An 18,227-nucleotide genomic window follows, 5' to 3' on the forward strand; every position below is an offset into this window, starting at 1 on the left:
TTTGGTGTTTGGGGCTGAACTCAACAGGAATGGGCCAGTTTGGAGAAGGGGAAGCTTCAGGAGGAATGATATCTAGGTCTGTTTTAAGATATTTTTGGCAGAGATGCCAGCCAAACTGACAGCTGGAGATGCAGTCCTGGAGTACCAGAAGCTGAACAGGGATAGGTAGATGGATGTATACCCTTCAAGGCTCTATGTCAGGGATCCTCAAACTTTTTAAATAGGGAGCCAGTTCACTGTCCCTCAGACTGTTAGAGGGCCGGACTATAGTAAAAACAAAAACTTTGTTTTGTGGGCCTTTAAATAAAGAAACTTCATAGCCCTGGGTGAGGGGGATAATCGTCCTCAGCTGCTGCAGCAGGCCGTAGTTTGAGGACTCCTGCTCTATATGCATAGATAGCCTTGGATGTTAGATGTCAGATGAAGCTGCAACAAGATGAATCCAACAGGTAGGAATTGCATAAACTATAGTTTGAGCAATCCCAGGGAGAAAAGAGTATCCAGAGGGGATGGACTACAATCAATCAGTCAAAAAGCATTTATTAATCACCTACATTATATATTCAAAGACTGGAGGTTCAAAAACAAACATGAAAACAGCTTAAGGAGTCTTCTGTCCATGATGGTTATGTTCACCCATCAGTGAACATTTTGATGAGGAAAATCTAGAAGCCTGGGGTATGGGGACAAGGAACAGCTTCATGGAGGTTACTATCCATGGACCTTTGATGAGAGGTTAAAAGGAAAAAGGGGAAATGGAGTGTCATGTATGGTTAACAGTTTACTTTAAACCCATAGAATGAATGAAGAGAAATGAATTTTGGAAATGATGGGTAAAAAGGCTGGCAGAGGCCTGGCAGTCTACCAGAAGAGTTCATATTTACTATGTCTAGCCTTTATCGGCAGTTAAAGACACTATTATAATCCAAAGTTTTTTCTCATTAAGGCTACAGTTCTAGAATCCTCTTCCTCCTCCCTTCTGCCTTTTAAAATGCCCAGTTGGCTTTGAAGCTTGGTTCCCCTACTACCTGTCTATGAAGACTCTTCCAGTACTGTTTACATTGTGTATACAGTTATTTATGGAATTGTTATCTCATCCATTAGAATTTTGTCAAATTTCATGTTTTTCTTTGAATCTCCAGAAATGTACATATAGAGAGTAAAGAATATGTGTTTGCTAACTGATTAATCCTAAAAGTAGTAGGGAGCCACAGAAGGTTTTTTAGCAGGTCTGTGATATGGTCAGACCAGAGTTACAGAAAAATCCCTTTAGCACTTTTATCAGGGAATTGATATAATAATAGTTTTAGTGATGCCATAGGCAGAAAAGAAGAGAGCTTTAGGGAGATAACAATGAATTCTGTTAGAAGAGTTAAAAATTCCTTTGGGACATCCAGTTTGAAATGTTTAATATGTAGCTAGTGATGCAAGACTTGGGGGTAGGGTGACATATAGATATGGGGAATGATATTCATAGAGCTAATTACATCTATGAGAATTAAGTCAACAAGAGAGGAAAATACAGAGAGTAGAGAACCCAGGACAAAGTACTGGTATGCACTCACAATTAAGGCATGTTACATATATACATAAATAATGATCCAATAGAGGAGGCTGAGGAATGGTCATATAGGAAAAAGTCATAAACACAGAGATAGGAAATGAGTAAGTCTTTGGAAGGAAAAGGTGGGGGAGGGAGGAGGCATGCAACAGTGGCAAATTCTATAGAGATAGGGAAGTATTCAAATTGAAAACAACATGAAAAGATCTGGCAATAAAGAGATTATTGATAATGCTAAAGAAGATTTGCTAAGGTTTGAAACAAAAATGCAAAAGATTGAGAAGTGAGGGAAATGGAGGCAAGCATAAGTCACAGCTTTTTCTAAGAGTTTAGCTGGGAAGAGAGGTAAGAAAGATATTAAACAACAGGGAGTATGGGAAAGGGAGTATGACAGAATCAATAAGGTGGGGAGGAACAAAATGTTTTCTTCTATATTGATGTTAGAATGATTTCAAGCAGTGTTGAGCAAAATGTCACTATAAGCCTACAATGTATGAAAAGAGACATACACACACACACACACGAAATATACACAAGCCATTGTGTCCTTTGATTTGAAATGTCTGCTCCTACTGAAATTACAAATTAAGAATGCTTAGGAAAGACACTTCAAGGAGTCTCATCCCAAGCATAATACTTATTAGAGTAGATAACTACACACAAATAGATATTTCAATACTTCAAGGATCTATGAATTCATGGGAATGGGTATTCCTTTTGCTAATACAGAATGGAACCTCTCCGTATCTAAGAAGATGGTCTGTACATTTATATAAACATAAAATTCTGGAAATCTCTAGTGGTGTTACTTGAAAGTAACATGAGCATGTGGCGCTGATTTCTAAAGTTTGTGAGTAACTTTTTATATTAAAATACATGTGTTTATCTTATAAATCAGATAGTTGTACATAGAACTACCAATGTTTCTGAAATACATCCCAACTTTTGTTCTGCTGGATTGAGATAATCAATGATCATTCATGATTTGTTTTTGGTAAATTGCTATTAAAAAGCATGGGGTATTGAGCTAAGAATAAAGTCTGAAGAATTTTTGAACAAACCAACATGTTTTTAGCTACACCTAGGAAAAGGAAGACACAAACTGAAGGCTCTATATCTCTAAGGTTGCAAGGAGGACTTTCATCTGAATCCATTCTCAAGTAGGAAGTCACTTGTGCACAAGTTCTCTGTTTTAATATTAATATTAAGAGGCAAAACACATTATACAGAACTCTGCTGAAGAAATCTATATTGATATCATAGTGCATATCAAAATAGATGCCCAGCACATGTGTGTTCAAAGGCCCAAGAGTTTACAACTATAATAATGATCAGCACAAATTTCTTCAGTATTATAAGATGGCCTCAAGATCAAGAAGATCCCTAAGGATAAACACGACAACTTCTCTATAAAAGATTTTCTTTATCTGGTTTTAATGGGAATACTTCTAGTGTTTTCCCATCTTATATATTAACTTATGGCTTCGCATACTTGGTATCACATTACAGAAAGAACTTGCTATTCTCATGTTAATCTTTTTTTAAAACTGAAGGTGTTCTTTATCCTTCTGCTTGCTGATATCATATTGTTTGCTTCCTTGATATTAAAGATGGCAATAAAAAGAAACAGAAAGCCAAATGAAAGTGGGGAAAACAGTTATGGCACTCATTACCATCCAACTGCATTAGTGTGGTGGACATTAGTAGCACAAATGAGAGTGGTAGAGTTAAAAATGACTCCTGGGACTCACCACTTAGAATCTGCTGCACGGCTTCATTTCCCATCTGGGCAGCTGTAAAACCTTGTAGGGAGATGATGGAAGGATCAGAGCCATAACTCAGCAGGAGGCGGCAAGTCTGCAAGTGGCCTGCCAAGGCTGCTCTGTGCAAAGCTGTCTGACCAAGTGTGTCCAGTGCATTCATCTGAAAAAGCATTGAAATAAAGCATCTCTTATGCTCTCTCCTTTATATTTTCTTTTCAAAGAGCCTTTTATGATTAAAAAGAAATAACAATGACTCTTTGAAAAATCACCACAGAAATAATTTCACAAACAACTACAGTTCTAATGTCCAGGCCAAAAAAAATAGGATCAATTAATCTTTAACCACCTGGGAACACTTGATGTTTCTAAGATTACTGTTCATTATGAGAGAATTATAATGAACAATCATAATGCTTTCCCAAAAGCATTTGAAAACAAAAATGAAGATACAACTGGACTGCAAATGACTAACTTATCATTAACTGTTTCATTATTCAATATCTGAATAACTGTCCAGGAGAGAACTATTTAGCTGATTTTAAGACATTTGAATCATTTCCTTAAGTCTGTGTAGAACCAATGCAGATGAGAACCTGCCATCTTCACATTCTATCTTTACAATCTTATCTTACCCCTTCAGTTTAATTCTCAGCCCACATAGAGGTCATTCCTGCTTCAGTGGCACTAGACTCACGGCTTTTCCCACTACCTTTCTCAATAAAACTCATATCCTAAAGCCCAAGGTTTAGATTTCTCTTCTTTCTCCTGTCTTCTCTCTTCTGAAGACAGACTTCAGAGAAGGTAATGCCTTCACCAATTTTAATGATTTCTGAAAACCCAGAAAGAAGGGCAGGCACCATGGGCTTGGAGATGAGGAAATTTTCAAAATGGGGTAGAAGGTGGATTGTTCAAACTAGCTTGTGAGGGCACAAGTTATTAAGAAGGAAACAGGGTTTGGAGTTACATAGTCATTCTTCAAACTCCAATTGAAGGCTTCAATGACAAAGAATACTCTTCCCCCTCCAAAGAACTCCATTTATCTGATAGGAAAGTCAAATGTCATAAAGCTTTCCTGGCACCTAACTTGAGCTGGCTCTATGATGTTGGCACACTGACTCTGGTGCTTTCTGACCTCTGGATACAAACAGAATGGGCGGCCCATCCCTGTGCCACACGATAGCTCGAACACAGCAGAGGCTATTTCTTCTTCAAAGGACACATCCACAATTCCTTCAATAGTTTTACATCTTGACATTCTTTAACTCAAGAAACTCCTAGAGTTCCTTGCTGCCTCCAGGATCAAGCATAAACTCTTTTATTTAATTTTTAAGCTTTTCATATTTTGGCTCCATGCTAAATTTCTGGGTCCAGGGACATTACTTACTATCCTCCTCAAACTGTGTGTTTTTTTTTTTTCCCCCTGTTCCTTCACATACAACATTTCTTTCATCTCTTTGCCTTTGTTACTAGGTACTCTCCCATACCTGGAGGGCTTCATGTCCACCTGACAGAATCCTGTTCCTCTTCTAAGACTCATTTCAAGCAATAGCTACTATGTGAAGTCTTTCTATGTGCTCTCCCACCAGCTACAGCATGCTTGTTTTGATGCACTTTGGGGTACCAAAGAGAAACCATGGAATGTTAGCAGGTTAGCTTGGGAATAATGAACATTTGGTTTCAAATTCTGTTTCAGATGCAAAGTGGCTCTGAGACCAGAGTCAAGAAGGCAGCACCTAATATATGGGTACACAGGAAAAGCTTCAACATGACAAACTAAAAATAAGTGGCTATCTGGGTAGGTAAAGGATATGCTAGGAGTTCCCCAACTCTGTGAATTTGCAGGTATGGCTATTCCTCAGAACACCTCACCAATGCCACAAAAGAAAAAAAGATAGTAAACTTTTGAGCTGTCAATAATGCTGCTGATACTGAATTCAAGGATTTATGAAGACCCTCTCAAGCTCTTTTGAAAAAGAATTGCTTATCTCCAGTGTGGAACTTGACATATCAAAATTCATTTCCTATGGGCTCCAATAGATCCCAAGATAGTTATCTTTTGTCTTTTTAAGCCAGGAAGGAATATATAGGTTCCAGAAACCTGTATTCTGCTTCTGTGGGAAAAGATGACTGACTACATTTCAAGTTAGAAGACTTGGCTTCAAAGGCCACAAAAGCATAGTGGCTAATTTGTATAATCTAACAAAAGAGAAAGCCATAAGGACTAGACATCCCAATATGGCTTTGGCATGCCCAGGGAAAGCTACCAACTTCAAGTCTGAAGAGGGTTGTCTGGGGCACTGAGACGGCAAATGCTTCTCTGGGGTCACATTGCCAGCACATGTATGAGCTAGGACTTGAACTCATGTATTCTTGGCTTGAAGACCAGTTCATTATTCATTCTGCCACACTCTCTCTCAAGAGAACCAAAATTAAAATTAATCCCTCTGCCCAAGGAACACTAACAAAAGTGGATTGGAAATATTCAATAAAAAAAAAATTATTGAAAAAGTCTTGGCTAAATCCCATCTAATATAAGAACAACTGCATCATCAGAATGGTTGGCACACAGTAAACCCTTAACACATGCCTGACAGTGTGCATCTGCCTCCCTGGAACTCAATGGGGTATAAATACTTAATGAAAGTGACAGCTGTGGAACTTCATGATGAGCCTGACCACCTCTCTGTGCAAGTGGGGCATGTGGGCATGGAACAACACAGTCAAGAAAGGGGACACACGGTTGTGGGTCATGTAGACAGGACCCATCCCATACTTGATACTCAGAAGAGATGACAGACATTGCTGCTGTCAAGAGAAGTTATTGAAAAGGCCATCAAGGAGTAGGGCACTAAATCACCAAGAGTGCTGGGCTCTCTAAGTTTAAAGAAGTGCTATGGGCATCAAGGAAGGGGCGCAAGAGGCCAGTCTTGAACCATAAGTCAGTGATGTAATTGGCACTTTCTGGGCCTGGAATGCAGCGTAGGTTGTATTATAGCCCCCATTAGTCTGTGAGGTCCTCAAGGGCCTTTGGCTTCTTTTTTAATCCCCAGTATGTAGTACAGAGTCTGGTACACAGTAGGTGCTTAATGTTTATTGACTGACTGACTATATGAGGGGGAGCTCTGTGCAATGAAGTTTTCCAGTGGGATTTCATGAAGCTTTTTTACCTTGTGTTCTATTTCTGCCTTCTTCTATTGGGAATTTCACTTAAGTTACTAAGTACTGAGCTCCCATTTCTCACTGACTGGAGCAACCTCAACAGTGTCCTGACTTTCCTACCTCCTCAAGGAGGGTCCAATCTCATGAGTACATGCAGCAATGGAAAGGAGATAGGAAGGTAGGGAAATGGGGGAAAGAACAAAGAAACAAGAAGTGATGAAGAGAAGACAAAGGAGACAATCTGAAAACGAAGAGGGGCTTATAAAGCTCTCTAGATGAGAAGGATGGGTAACGATTAAGACCCAGCTAGAGCTCAGTGATTGGTTCTGCATGCCTTATACCAGTCTTTGCTCTTGAACTCCTATGTCACCTGGGAGCAATCAAGACCATTATTTGTGCAGAATGGATCAACCATGGGAATGCCTACTACTACCCCAAATCCTGCAAACAAAATTTTCAATTTTGTCATTTTTGAGCATGGTATATCTGTAGTTGGTACAGCTCACCTTGGCTCCATGTTTGTGGAGAACCTCTATGACATCATTGTGAGCTCTTTCTGCTGCAACATGTAAGGGAGTCATGAAGCTAAATGGAAAAGAAATGGAAGAATGAAATGTCATTCTAAGAAAAGGAGGGGCTTGGCTCTTAAAAGCTGAAAAATGGTTTCCAATGAAGTGAACATACTCTTTATTTTTTTCATTCACATTTGCTCCTTTCCGCAGTAAGAGCTCTGTCACTTGCTTACGTTTGGGGTGTAAGGAGGCCACAGCGCAATGCTGGAAGATAAAAAAACACAAAACAAAAAGGGGGAATGAATCAAGGTTAATACTGATCTTTTAAAAAAAATATCTGAACCCCACCTTTATGTCTCTAGCTAAAGCCTTGGCCATATTCCAAATGCCATAAAAACCATGTTACCTGAATGCTTAATAGAGATGGATGAAATTTTAGGTTGATTTAAAACCAAAATACAGTGATTTTAGAGTTAAAAGAGGGATCCCAGGCTAGCCACTGTCTTCAAGCCTATGAAATATGTGTTTTCTCCAATTTTTAAATGAAAACAACTAGGGTATAAGCAACTATACAATGTGAGATTAACTCCTGAAAATAAATTGCATAGATAACTGTTATAGATTCAGAAGTCATTAGATTAAGAACTGGAAGCAAACTTAAAAAAAGGTCTTCTATTCCAACCTTCTTGTTTTTCATTATAAGGAAACTGAGGACTAAAGAGATTAGAGGATTTGGCCAAGGCCAGAGGGCAGTGGGCATCCATGGCCATGACAGCACTGAAAGCCAGACACTGATTCTACATCCATAGATGCTGCCTACTTCTTCCAGAGAAGCAATCATGAAGACACTATGGTCTTATTTCTAGCAGACCCATCATTCTGTGTCTGTGAGAAAATAGCTAGCAAATGTCTATTCTGTCGATTAGCTTGAAAGACTGAACTCTCTCCTCTATTACCAAGCCAGAGAAAGCTAAGGCTCAAAAATCTCGTCAAGAAGCTTCTGTAGTCCAGTACCCAAAGTTATATTAATTCACGGTTTTTTCACTATTCCTTGGATGGGCTCATCAAAAGCCTGCCTATTAGAGGGCATCCATCTACTGAGCTATTGGTGCCACTGGGAACAAGAAGGCTGACTGGCCTTCCATATCATATCTTTTTCTCCATGTATGGTGCTGATTATTAAAGATATTAGACATAAATTGTCAGGAAGCTGATGATGATGTTAACATATGTCCAAATACATTTTGAGAGTGAATGGAAAGAAAACTAAGAAGAACAATCACTAAAATTGAAATAGAACTAATTTATTTATACAGGTTAGATGAAATAGCCTGACACCTACTGCATAAGTAATCTAATTGGTTAATTCGAAAATTCACATGGATCCTCTATGCAAATCAAGTTTATATTTATGAAAGTACTAGATCATAAACAAAGAGCTAAAATGAGATTAGATACAAACCGAGGTGTAAGTGTCCCAAAGGCAAAGCTTAACAACTGTTCTGTCCACTGCATCTTGGAAACAAGGCCCAATAAAGCCAATTGTTTGCAAAACTTAGATGTCTGTTATTGAAAAGCAGCTTAGTGAAGTGCTGAATGGTGCTTAAAAAAAAAAAAAAAAAAAAAAAAAAAACACCTCTGAAAGCCCAGTTCTAATCAAAGCAATGAAGTAGTTGGAACCTCTCACCAGAGCTGTCTCATGAGATTGAGGCTGCTTGAAATTGATGATCTCCAAAGCAAGTGTTTTTTTTACTTTGGCCAGGTCTGCTTCTCTGGCTGCTTGTAGTAAAGAGTGACCTTTAAATTCATCTGTTAACAAAACATACAGGCAAGATTAAAGCAAAGAACATAAGATTGTTTATCACTATTAAAATTAAACAGGAAATATTTAACACTCCTCTTTTCCCCCTTCCACTTTGTATCAGGCACAGTGCTATGGGGATTAGGAGTGGGAAATGAAAGAATATGGATACAAAGAATGAAACAATCCTGATTCCTCAAAAACTATTTACATTCTAAGGGGGAATAGAAGGTGTAGAAACAAAGTAGCCAAATGATGACTTTCAATTAAACATGAATCTTCTAATTTAAGAGGTATGGGGTAATCCCACAGAATTGATCATTTCCAAAACAATTAGCAGAACCAGAAAATAAAATAGTTCCATAGCAGAAGCAAAAAGTCATTGTGTACACGCACACACACACGTATCTTGCAAAATTAAGGAATACAATAAGCACAATCTATAGCTGACCAACTACTACTGCCTAAACAGTACAACTGAAAAGTGTTTACTGACCTCAAGGGCACATTTTCTGTCTGAAGTTCTAATTCTTAGGAATTTTATCCTAAATTAGTCTCTTTAGGACTTGACATAGTTCCCCAGATTTGGTACTAGATGGTACAGAGCCCTGTTGCCAAGGGAACAAAGGAAGTAAATGGTAAGGCCAGGACTTGAACCTATGGCCTCTACCTTTAGACCCCAGATTCTTCTACTGTGTTGTGGACTGGCTTTAGCTCTGATCATATAAGCTTCCTGGATGGATGCCTGCTAGTCAAGGGCATCGCTTGGTTCCAACAGATTTTCCAATGACTTTGCAAGTAAAATCCCATACAAATGTCAGTTGTTATTCACCGAAGGGAACTACAAGATATTAGTCAATAATGAGAAAAGGGCATAGACTTTGGAGCCACAGAGGGGCAGTTCCTTGACCTTCTTCTTGGGGTCCCTGAAATCTTCTTCTTTCTCATACAACCACTCTTTTGCCCCAGGTCCTCCTCAGCTTTCTTTTGTTTGGACTATACCCTCCTGACTGACCTTCCCATCACCTTAGATTTCATCTCCCTCCATCTCAATCCTTGTAGTTTCACAAAGCAGCCAAAGTATTTTTCCTAATGCTCACTCACAGGTTTGACTGTGGCTCTCCCTTCTCAAAAAGCTTCAATAGCTTCCCTAGTGTCCTTGGACTAAATGCAAACTCCTTTACTTGACATTTTGAGCCCTTTAAAATTGAGCCACAGCTAGTCTTTCAGGATTATTTACATTACTTTATCTATTTATGATATTATAAGCAAACTCATCTATTTCTAATAGTTCAAACACAGCATTCCATTTCCCATTGATGTCCCTTTGTTCAGGCTGTCCCTCCTGCCTGGTTCTCTTAGTTCAATAAACATCATTTAAGGACCTTCTATGTGCCTAGTCCACATATAAGAATGGAGAATGAATAAGAATTCATTAGAAATAAGAAAATGAAAGCCAGTTCCTGCCCTCAAGAGGATTATAATCTAAAAGGGGAAGACAACCTACAAAAGGAAACCGAAAAGTAACAGGGCACCAGCAGATACTTGGCACGGACATAACATTCCATGCAATAGAAACCAAACCAAGCAGAGATAATGACAGAAAATGGGGAGTTACCTTGGAAGACTTCCTCCTCACCAATAACTTAGTATCTCCTTTGATCCCTGCCCCCTCCCAGATATTAGTGCTTCCTCCTACCATTCTGATCACTTTGTCATTTCCATGTCTTCATTTTGTATTCTCAGGTCTGGGACTTATTTTCTCTTCTAGAACCAATCACACTCCTTTGTGTACTGAGGACACAAAGAAGAGATCCAAGAATCCCTGTAGGAGGGCAGGTCCAACAGTATGATTTATAATTCCAAAGCCTTGGTGCCCAAATGCTTCAAATGCTTGATGGCTTGTTCTCTTGACTCTTGTTCAAGTGACTATTAACCTCATATTGAAGTGATCTTTGTGTGTTTCAATGCAAATGTTTGTGTGAAGAAAAGATATCAATTAACAATCACAGGCTCACTGATCAGGAAAGGATCTGAAATGTCAATAATTCCAACCCTCTCACTTTACGGTAAGGAATTGAGATAAACCAAGGTGAAATAACTTGTCCAGGAGCTCTATGACCTCTACTTCATGTCTGAAGTTGATTTGAACCCAAGTCTCCCCAACTTTAATCCAGCCCTCTAATCACTATCATATTGGCTCCTGGAGGAACACGGACCCAATCACCAATGCTGTCACTAAAACTGGGGAAAAAGAGTTGCCTACATATTGGTTAAATAAGAGTTATGATTCCCAAGAGCAATCCCCCAGGACAAATGGCCATATCCCTTAAGCTGCTCTTTATGTTGCTAAGAAAAAAGCCTGGATAGGGCAAGCCCTAGTCGGAGTCTGGTGAGAGGAGAAGAGAAATCCTACTCTCTCAGTCAAGTATGAAGCCCTGCTATTTTTATACCACTCCCTAAGTGATACTGGAGAGGCTGGGGAAGAAGCTGAGACTAACAAGCCTTTGAGTTGCAGCTTGGCCTGCACTAATTCTGGGCAGAACAGCACGGGATAGGAGGGAACAAAAAGAAGGGGAAGCAAAATTGAGTGAGTGAGGTACTCAAGGGGTGATCAGGAAGGACAGACTCTGTTCAAGTAGAATGAGGTATTCTAAACTGGTGAAACTGAGGGCTTTTAAAGGCTTTTTAAAATTGACCTTAATGTTCTAGACTTGGAAGAGCTCAGACTTGAGGGGACTCATGGAAGCCCATCTGGAAATCTGGCTTTTCATTGGTGGGACTTTGGTTATTACTGAAATGAGACATGGAAAAAGTTTTCCATGTTGAGCCTTAATACTCTGATACGGACTTGGGACTGGAGCTTCTCTAAGACTTTGTCCTATAGTAGGTTGGAGAGATACCTTAATTCCTTATAGAGTCAAAATAGCTTGTTGGTTTTTTCAGTGCTATGATAATTTCAAAAAGTGTCAGTGTAACTGACAAAATCTTTCATGCCATTTTTTTTTTTTTGGGGGGGGGGAAGTCTCATTCTCTGGAAACTAGATTGACCATAAGATTTGTAATCAATTAAAATCTTATAAACACAGAAAGCAATTTATACATCTCAAAAACAAGATATGTTACAATGAAACAAGTTTGACAACAAACATATAATATCCTATAAAAAACAAATATATCCAAATTCCTGTATTAACTGATGCAGAAGAAGGTTTTGACAAAACGCAATGCTCATTTGTTCTGAAAAACCTACAAATTATGGGCATATTTAGATTCTGTTTCAGAAAAAAAATCTAAATATCTAAAACCCAAAGCTAGCCTTACATGCAAAGGGAAAAATAACAGAAATCTTTGCAATAAAGACAGAAATAAAGAAAGGATGCCACCTTTTCCCTCTGCTATTTGATGAAAGTATAGAAATACCAGCAAAAACATAAGAAAAAGAAATTAAAAGCTATAAAAACAGGCAAAAGGACAAAACTATCTTCTATTTACTGGTGAGGATGTAATTAGTAATAACAGTTTCAGTAAAATAGCATGACACAGAATGTATCCTGAAAAATCAGGAGCACAGCTAAACATAATAAAACAAAACTCTGGAGAGAATAACATAAAAGGGGATCCCATTCAAAATAATGAAAACATTCAAGAGAAAACAAGGCACATTTGAGGATTTTATAAATCCACTTAAAAAGCAGTGCTTCAAGAATAAAGAATTTCTTATGACTAGAAGTCTGGTGCTCAAAAATGGATCGTGCCAACATAAAAAAAATGAAATAATGCTACTTCATCAACTTTTAAAATTTAATATTTTAACAATCAAGCTACCAAAGAAATGTTTTACAAAGTTAGAGAAAACAGTTAACATAAACTCATGTTAAGGAACAAAAGATATGTAATAAGAATAGAAAAAAAGACGGGGGCTAGTTCTATTAATTGTTAGAACTTTTTGATAGTGGGTAAAAAAAAAAAAGTCAAGGGAATGGGCCGCTCAAGGAAAGATCAAGAATTAAATCAATTAACTCAAGAAAAGATCAAGAATTAAATCAATTAACTCATGGCACAATCTTCAAAATATAAATTACCTAGCAAAAAATAGGGTTAAAAAGTAGGGTTAAGAGATCCTACATTTTTGTGTCCCAAGTTTTCATCAGTCTGGTGAACCTTGGGGACCCAAATTGTAATTGAAGTGCTACATATTTCAAATAGAAGTTCATGAAAATAAAATTAAATGTAAAAAAAGGATGTATTTTTCTTCCACCATTCAAGGTCATGAACCCCCTGTAAATCATCCCTTGAAGTCCACAGCCCTCCAAGTTAAGTATGCCTGGTTTAAAATGGCATCAAACACCATAGAATATAGAGAAAATATATAGAGGGAAGGAGAGAAAAGGGGAGTCTAAGACTAATGCTAAATCTGTAACCTTAGAAAAACTAATGATATTTAGGACTTTCCACACTCAGTTATACTTACACACCATTCCAAAATGCCATCACATAAATTCATTCCATCAGTATAATCTGTGTAAAGAGCTCTTATTCCACTTATATTTTGCTTCATAAATGTCAGGGTAAGATGTTGAGATACTTGTTTTCAATAAATACCTTCTAATAAGATAGCCACATTCATTGACCAAAAGGTAAACAGTCAAGATTAAAAATGCCTAAAAATCAAGAGCTCAAGCTCCACCTGTGCAAAATATAATCTTGTGTGTATGGATTTCAAATGTTCCCCCCTTTCAGAGATGCTCACAAATTCTCCGTGCAGGCATGAGCGGTAATAAATATGAATATAAGGACCAAAACTTGTGATAAGTAGTATAAAACAACCAGACAGATAAGAATCGGAAGGACTGTTCAGGATACAGATACCCAATGAGAAGAGAAGTGAGGTATGTGAGGTGACAAGAGCCAATACTGGCTGAACTCGAGAAGTGAGATACATACATGTGAGCCTCTCCCGCAACTCAGGTGTAGGAGCCATGTCCACAGCACTTTTGCCATGACAATTGACCAATGTGGGGTCAGCTCCATGACTAAGCAGCAAAGAACAAACTTCCACACGATTCTTGGAGGCGGCCTCATGGAGAGGGGTGAACTGCCAGAGATCCATAGCATTGACACAAGCTCCGTGCTGTAATGGGGAGAGAGAGAGAGGCTGCAGATTAGTGAGCAGCTTAGGGACATGTTCATTTCCCTGTAAATGATAATAAGCCTGAAATACAACTGTGAAATGTTACCTCAATAAGAATAGTTAATACAATTATGGCAATATAGGAAAGACAAACTGAAAGCTCTGATAAATATCAGACCAGTCATCAGAGATGGATTTGATCAAGCCATAATCGCAATAACAAAGCACACTACCCACCTTTCCAAGAGAAGGCAGATTTTGGACATGGCCAATGTGAGAATGTATGTTGTCTGATTGCAATTTGTTACAAGTTTTGTTTTTCTTTTTTTTCCCCCTCCAACAATGGAGGGGGAAGGCAAGGAAGAAGAGAAAATAAATCATTGAAAAAAACTTTATCCAAAGAATTATAAAGTACAAAATAATCTGAGGCTATGTTTTTAATTTTATTTAAATTTTTTAATAATTAAAAAAAAATACAACTGGTTAGAACTTCAAAATGTCTAAGTGATAAAATTTCATTAGAAAATACATGGGGGCATAATATGTACAATGTATTGTTATTTTTAACTTTATTCAAACTTTACATCTCTTAATTAAAACTGTCGAAGACAAAGTAGCAATCCATTCTAATGCTCTTACCTTTAAAAGCAATTCAGTGACTTCATAATGTCCATATGAACATGCATTATGCAGAGGCACAAGTCCACTGAGTGAAGAAATCAAATGACAAAAAACAATTAAGAGAGCAAAAAAACAAAAACACCCTAGTAGGAATCTAAAAAACAAACACTGATCAGACACAATATGTTTTTAAAACACTGTGGTTCATTCCACTAAGGCAATGGCAATTCATCAAATGAGGTGCTAAAAATCCCATTCAAACCTGCTCTACTGGTGAAGTAGATACTTAAGTCCTTAAAAAGGACTTTTTCTTTTTAAAAATTTTGTCTTTTTGCTTTAATGCCCTTGGAACTCTCAGTGCTATTCCACATAGTGCCCAAGCACATGGTAAGAGTTTCCTTGTGGCTTGATGATGACCAGCAAGCCTGTCTCTCTCTATATGACCACTTGGTATGTATGAAGGATGGCTTCTTGGTCAGAGGCATATTAAATGAAGCAGAGGAGATGAGATGAAATGAGGATGACAATCTGAGTCCAGTGAAATTACATGGAGCTAGCACCCACACAACATAGCACCCCCCACTATTCTGAGGCCCCATCTAGGAAGCTATGCCCACAATCTTCAGGGTATGAGCACTGGGTTCACATCACATACCCTTTGTCTTTGGCGTGTACATCAGCGCCGTGCTGAAGGAGAAGCTGGACTATCCGGACACGATTATAGCCCGCTGCCAGGTGTAAAGGAGTAGACTGGGAAATGAAAAAAACCAAATAGGATGGGTGTACCAGTAAGTAAACATTCAAAAGTCTAACAACAATGAGACTGTCAACCTGCTGAGACATAAAGATGTTAAAAAGAGGAGAAAAATTTTTATATTTTAGTAGCTCTTCTTTCCTTTTTGATGGTGTTACCTGCTGGAGTTAGGAAACCTCTTGGTCTTAACCCTTCCCTAGCCAAGCCCATGTTTCATTCATCCTTTTAAACAAGTATCTTTTCACTCCAATAGTGGGTAGTATACCTCCCTAAATATAATTTACAAAATATACCAAAGCTGTCTTAAAAACACATTTTCCTTTTTTTAAAAAAAATGATTTATTTTTTTTCCATTATATATAAAAGCAATTTTTAGCATCCTTTAAAACAAATCTTGTCTTTCTTACTGCCTCTCCCCTTTCTCATTTGAAAAGGCAAGCACTTTGATATAGTTTACATATGTAGTCATGCAAAACATATTTCCATGTTAGTAATGTTGTGAAAGAAAACAAGACAAAAAGACCCAAGAAAAATAAAAAGTATGCTTTGATCTTCAGACTCCATTAGTTCTTTGGAAGTGAATAGTATTTTTGGTCTTGAGTCCTTTGGAATTGTCTCAGATCATTATATTACTGAGAATAGCTAAATTATTCACAATTGAAAATCATGCAATATTGCTGTTACTGTGTACAATGTTCTTCAGCTTCTGCTCATTTCACTTTGCATTGTTCCTGTAAGTCTTAAATTTTTCCTAAGAGCATCCTGCTCATTATTTATTATAGCACAATAGTATTCCATCACAATCATATACAACTTGTTCAACCATTCCTCAATTTTCAATTCTTTGCTACCACTAAAGAGCTGCTATGGATATTTTTATACAAATAGGTCTTTCCCCTCTCACCCCCCCAAATCTCTTTGGAATATAAATCTAGTAGTGGTATTCCTTGGTCAAAGGGTATATATGGTTTTATAGCCCTTTGCTCTACAGAATGATTAACTCAATATACAACTTCACTAATAATGCATTAGTACTCAATTTCCCCCTACCTCCTCCAACATTTGTCATTTTCTTTTTTTTCATACTAGCCAATTTGATACATGTAGGGTGGTAGTTCAGTTGCTTTAATCTGCATTTCTTTAATAGTGATTTAGGTCATTTTTTCATATAGTTATAGTTCTACTTACTTTGAAAACTGCCTATTCATATCCTTTGACTATCAATGAGGAATAGCTCTTATTTTTTCTTAAAAATAAATTTGACTCAAGTTTTCTATATATTTAAGAAATGGAATCTTTATCAGAAAAACAAAGTCTGACTGTTATGGAGAATGTCTAGGGGCTTCTCTTGCAAATATGAACCCTTTGTATATTAAAATGACTGGACCTAATCAGGTTAAGCAAGTGGAACAGACTCACTTCACTGCTGGGAGGAGATTCTCATATTCCAGATTAACTAAGGGAAATCTTTCCTTATGGCCTGAGGAAAAAATATGTTCCTGATAGGGGCATTATTTTTCTTGTTCTCCGAAATTCCCCATGTCAAAAGGGTATCAGATTACTGCTATATGCAGTGCAATTCTCTGAAGGGACCATTCAAGACAAGTTCTGGTGAGAGTGGGTGGTATGTTGGAAAAAGTTTTCTGGAGTCAGATAACCAGGATTCAAACCTCACTTGATCCTAAAGATGTATGTGAATTTGGGTGTGGCACTTAATTCTTTGTTTCAGTTTCCTCCTCTTTTAAATAAGATGTTGGATTGGGTCCTTTCAAACTCCAGATCAAGGACCTAGGGATTTGTTTTACTTCAGGAATAAAGCAGCCTACCACATTAGGTCTAAATTCCTCTGGCTGGCTTTCAAGATGAGGCACCTAGGTGGTACAGCAGATAAGAGTACTCTGTGGAGTCAGGAAGACCGAATCTGGCCATGGATATTTAATGGTTCTATGGCCCTGTTTGCCTCAGTCTCCTCAATGTAAAATGGGATATTTATAAATGACTTTGCAAAACAAAGCTATATATTTCCTATTAGCCTTTAATGAATTAGTTAGGTCCTCTCTCGTTTCAAAATACATTACATCTCTGAGCATGTGTTTCTCCTAATCTAAAAGCCCTTTTACTTCCCGCTGAAATTGTATCCATTGCTCAAGTTCCATTTCCTGAACTAAATCATCTTTGATAACTTTATCCTATAAGCTCCTCTTAAAAACAAAATCACTCAAGTTTATAGGCACATCACCCTCTACCTGAGGACTGTTTACATGGGAGCATCAGGTACTGTAGCAAAAAGAAGGTAAGGGAGGGGACAGGGGATCCTTAAGAACTAGGTATGGAGGACTGGGTGCTGATAATGTGGATGATGATAAGTCATCCACTATGTAAAGGAGTTAACTGACAGACTCTCTAAATCAATTTACTATATGGTATACCATTCAGTGTTCATATACTTCTATATCAACAGGTAAAACATACATAAAATAGGAAAAGGGAGTTTCTCTCAAAGCTAATTTCTGACTACAGTGACATTGGAATGAGGTTATTAAAGAATTCACTGCTTAAAATTAGCAGGGTAATAAAAAGGATCAAACCTGTTTTAAACCCTTTTATAAAATGTCAGAACTTTTTTTTTAATTAAAAGCTTCTTTGTGTCAGCAGCACCTCAACTAATTTACTAAAGAAAAAGTTTAATTACTATAACACCACATTATGCAAGGCATATTTCTACTCATTTCTCAAGGTTATTTCTTTCAGAATTCCTACCTCACAATTTGGTGACATGATATGAGTACAGTCTTTCAAATTTATTTTCTTTGAACTAAGATCAACACACAAAAGAATTGCTACAACACCATATATAATATTTTTAAGACAAAATGTGAATTTTCTTTCCACCATAATTTTGAACAGCTCATAATCACTAAT

General features: G+C 37.6%; 1 protein-coding gene across 2 annotated transcripts in view; it reads right to left on the reverse strand.

Moving 5' to 3' along the window:
- Nucleotides 1-18,227, reverse strand: part of TNKS (tankyrase) — a 211,921-nt gene that overhangs the window by 52,896 nt on the left and 140,798 nt on the right. For both annotated transcript variants that reach the window (XM_023505653.2, XM_031943163.1), the window contains exons 6-12: nt 15,207-15,301; nt 14,570-14,636; nt 13,744-13,930; nt 8,683-8,804; nt 7,168-7,259; nt 6,990-7,068; nt 3,313-3,484 (exon numbers count right to left, since the gene is read on the reverse strand). In XM_023505653.2, the coding sequence (XP_023361421.2) occupies nt 3,313-3,484; nt 6,990-7,068; nt 7,168-7,259; nt 8,683-8,804; nt 13,744-13,930; nt 14,570-14,636; nt 15,207-15,301 (814 nt within the window). The remainder of the gene's footprint in view (nt 1-3,312; nt 3,485-6,989; nt 7,069-7,167; nt 7,260-8,682; nt 8,805-13,743; nt 13,931-14,569; nt 14,637-15,206; nt 15,302-18,227) is intronic.

The sequence above is a fragment of the Sarcophilus harrisii genome, chromosome 6 (assembly GCF_902635505.1).
Source record: "Sarcophilus harrisii chromosome 6, mSarHar1.11, whole genome shotgun sequence".
In the NCBI taxonomy this organism is placed as follows: Eukaryota; Metazoa; Chordata; class Mammalia; order Dasyuromorphia; family Dasyuridae; genus Sarcophilus; species Sarcophilus harrisii.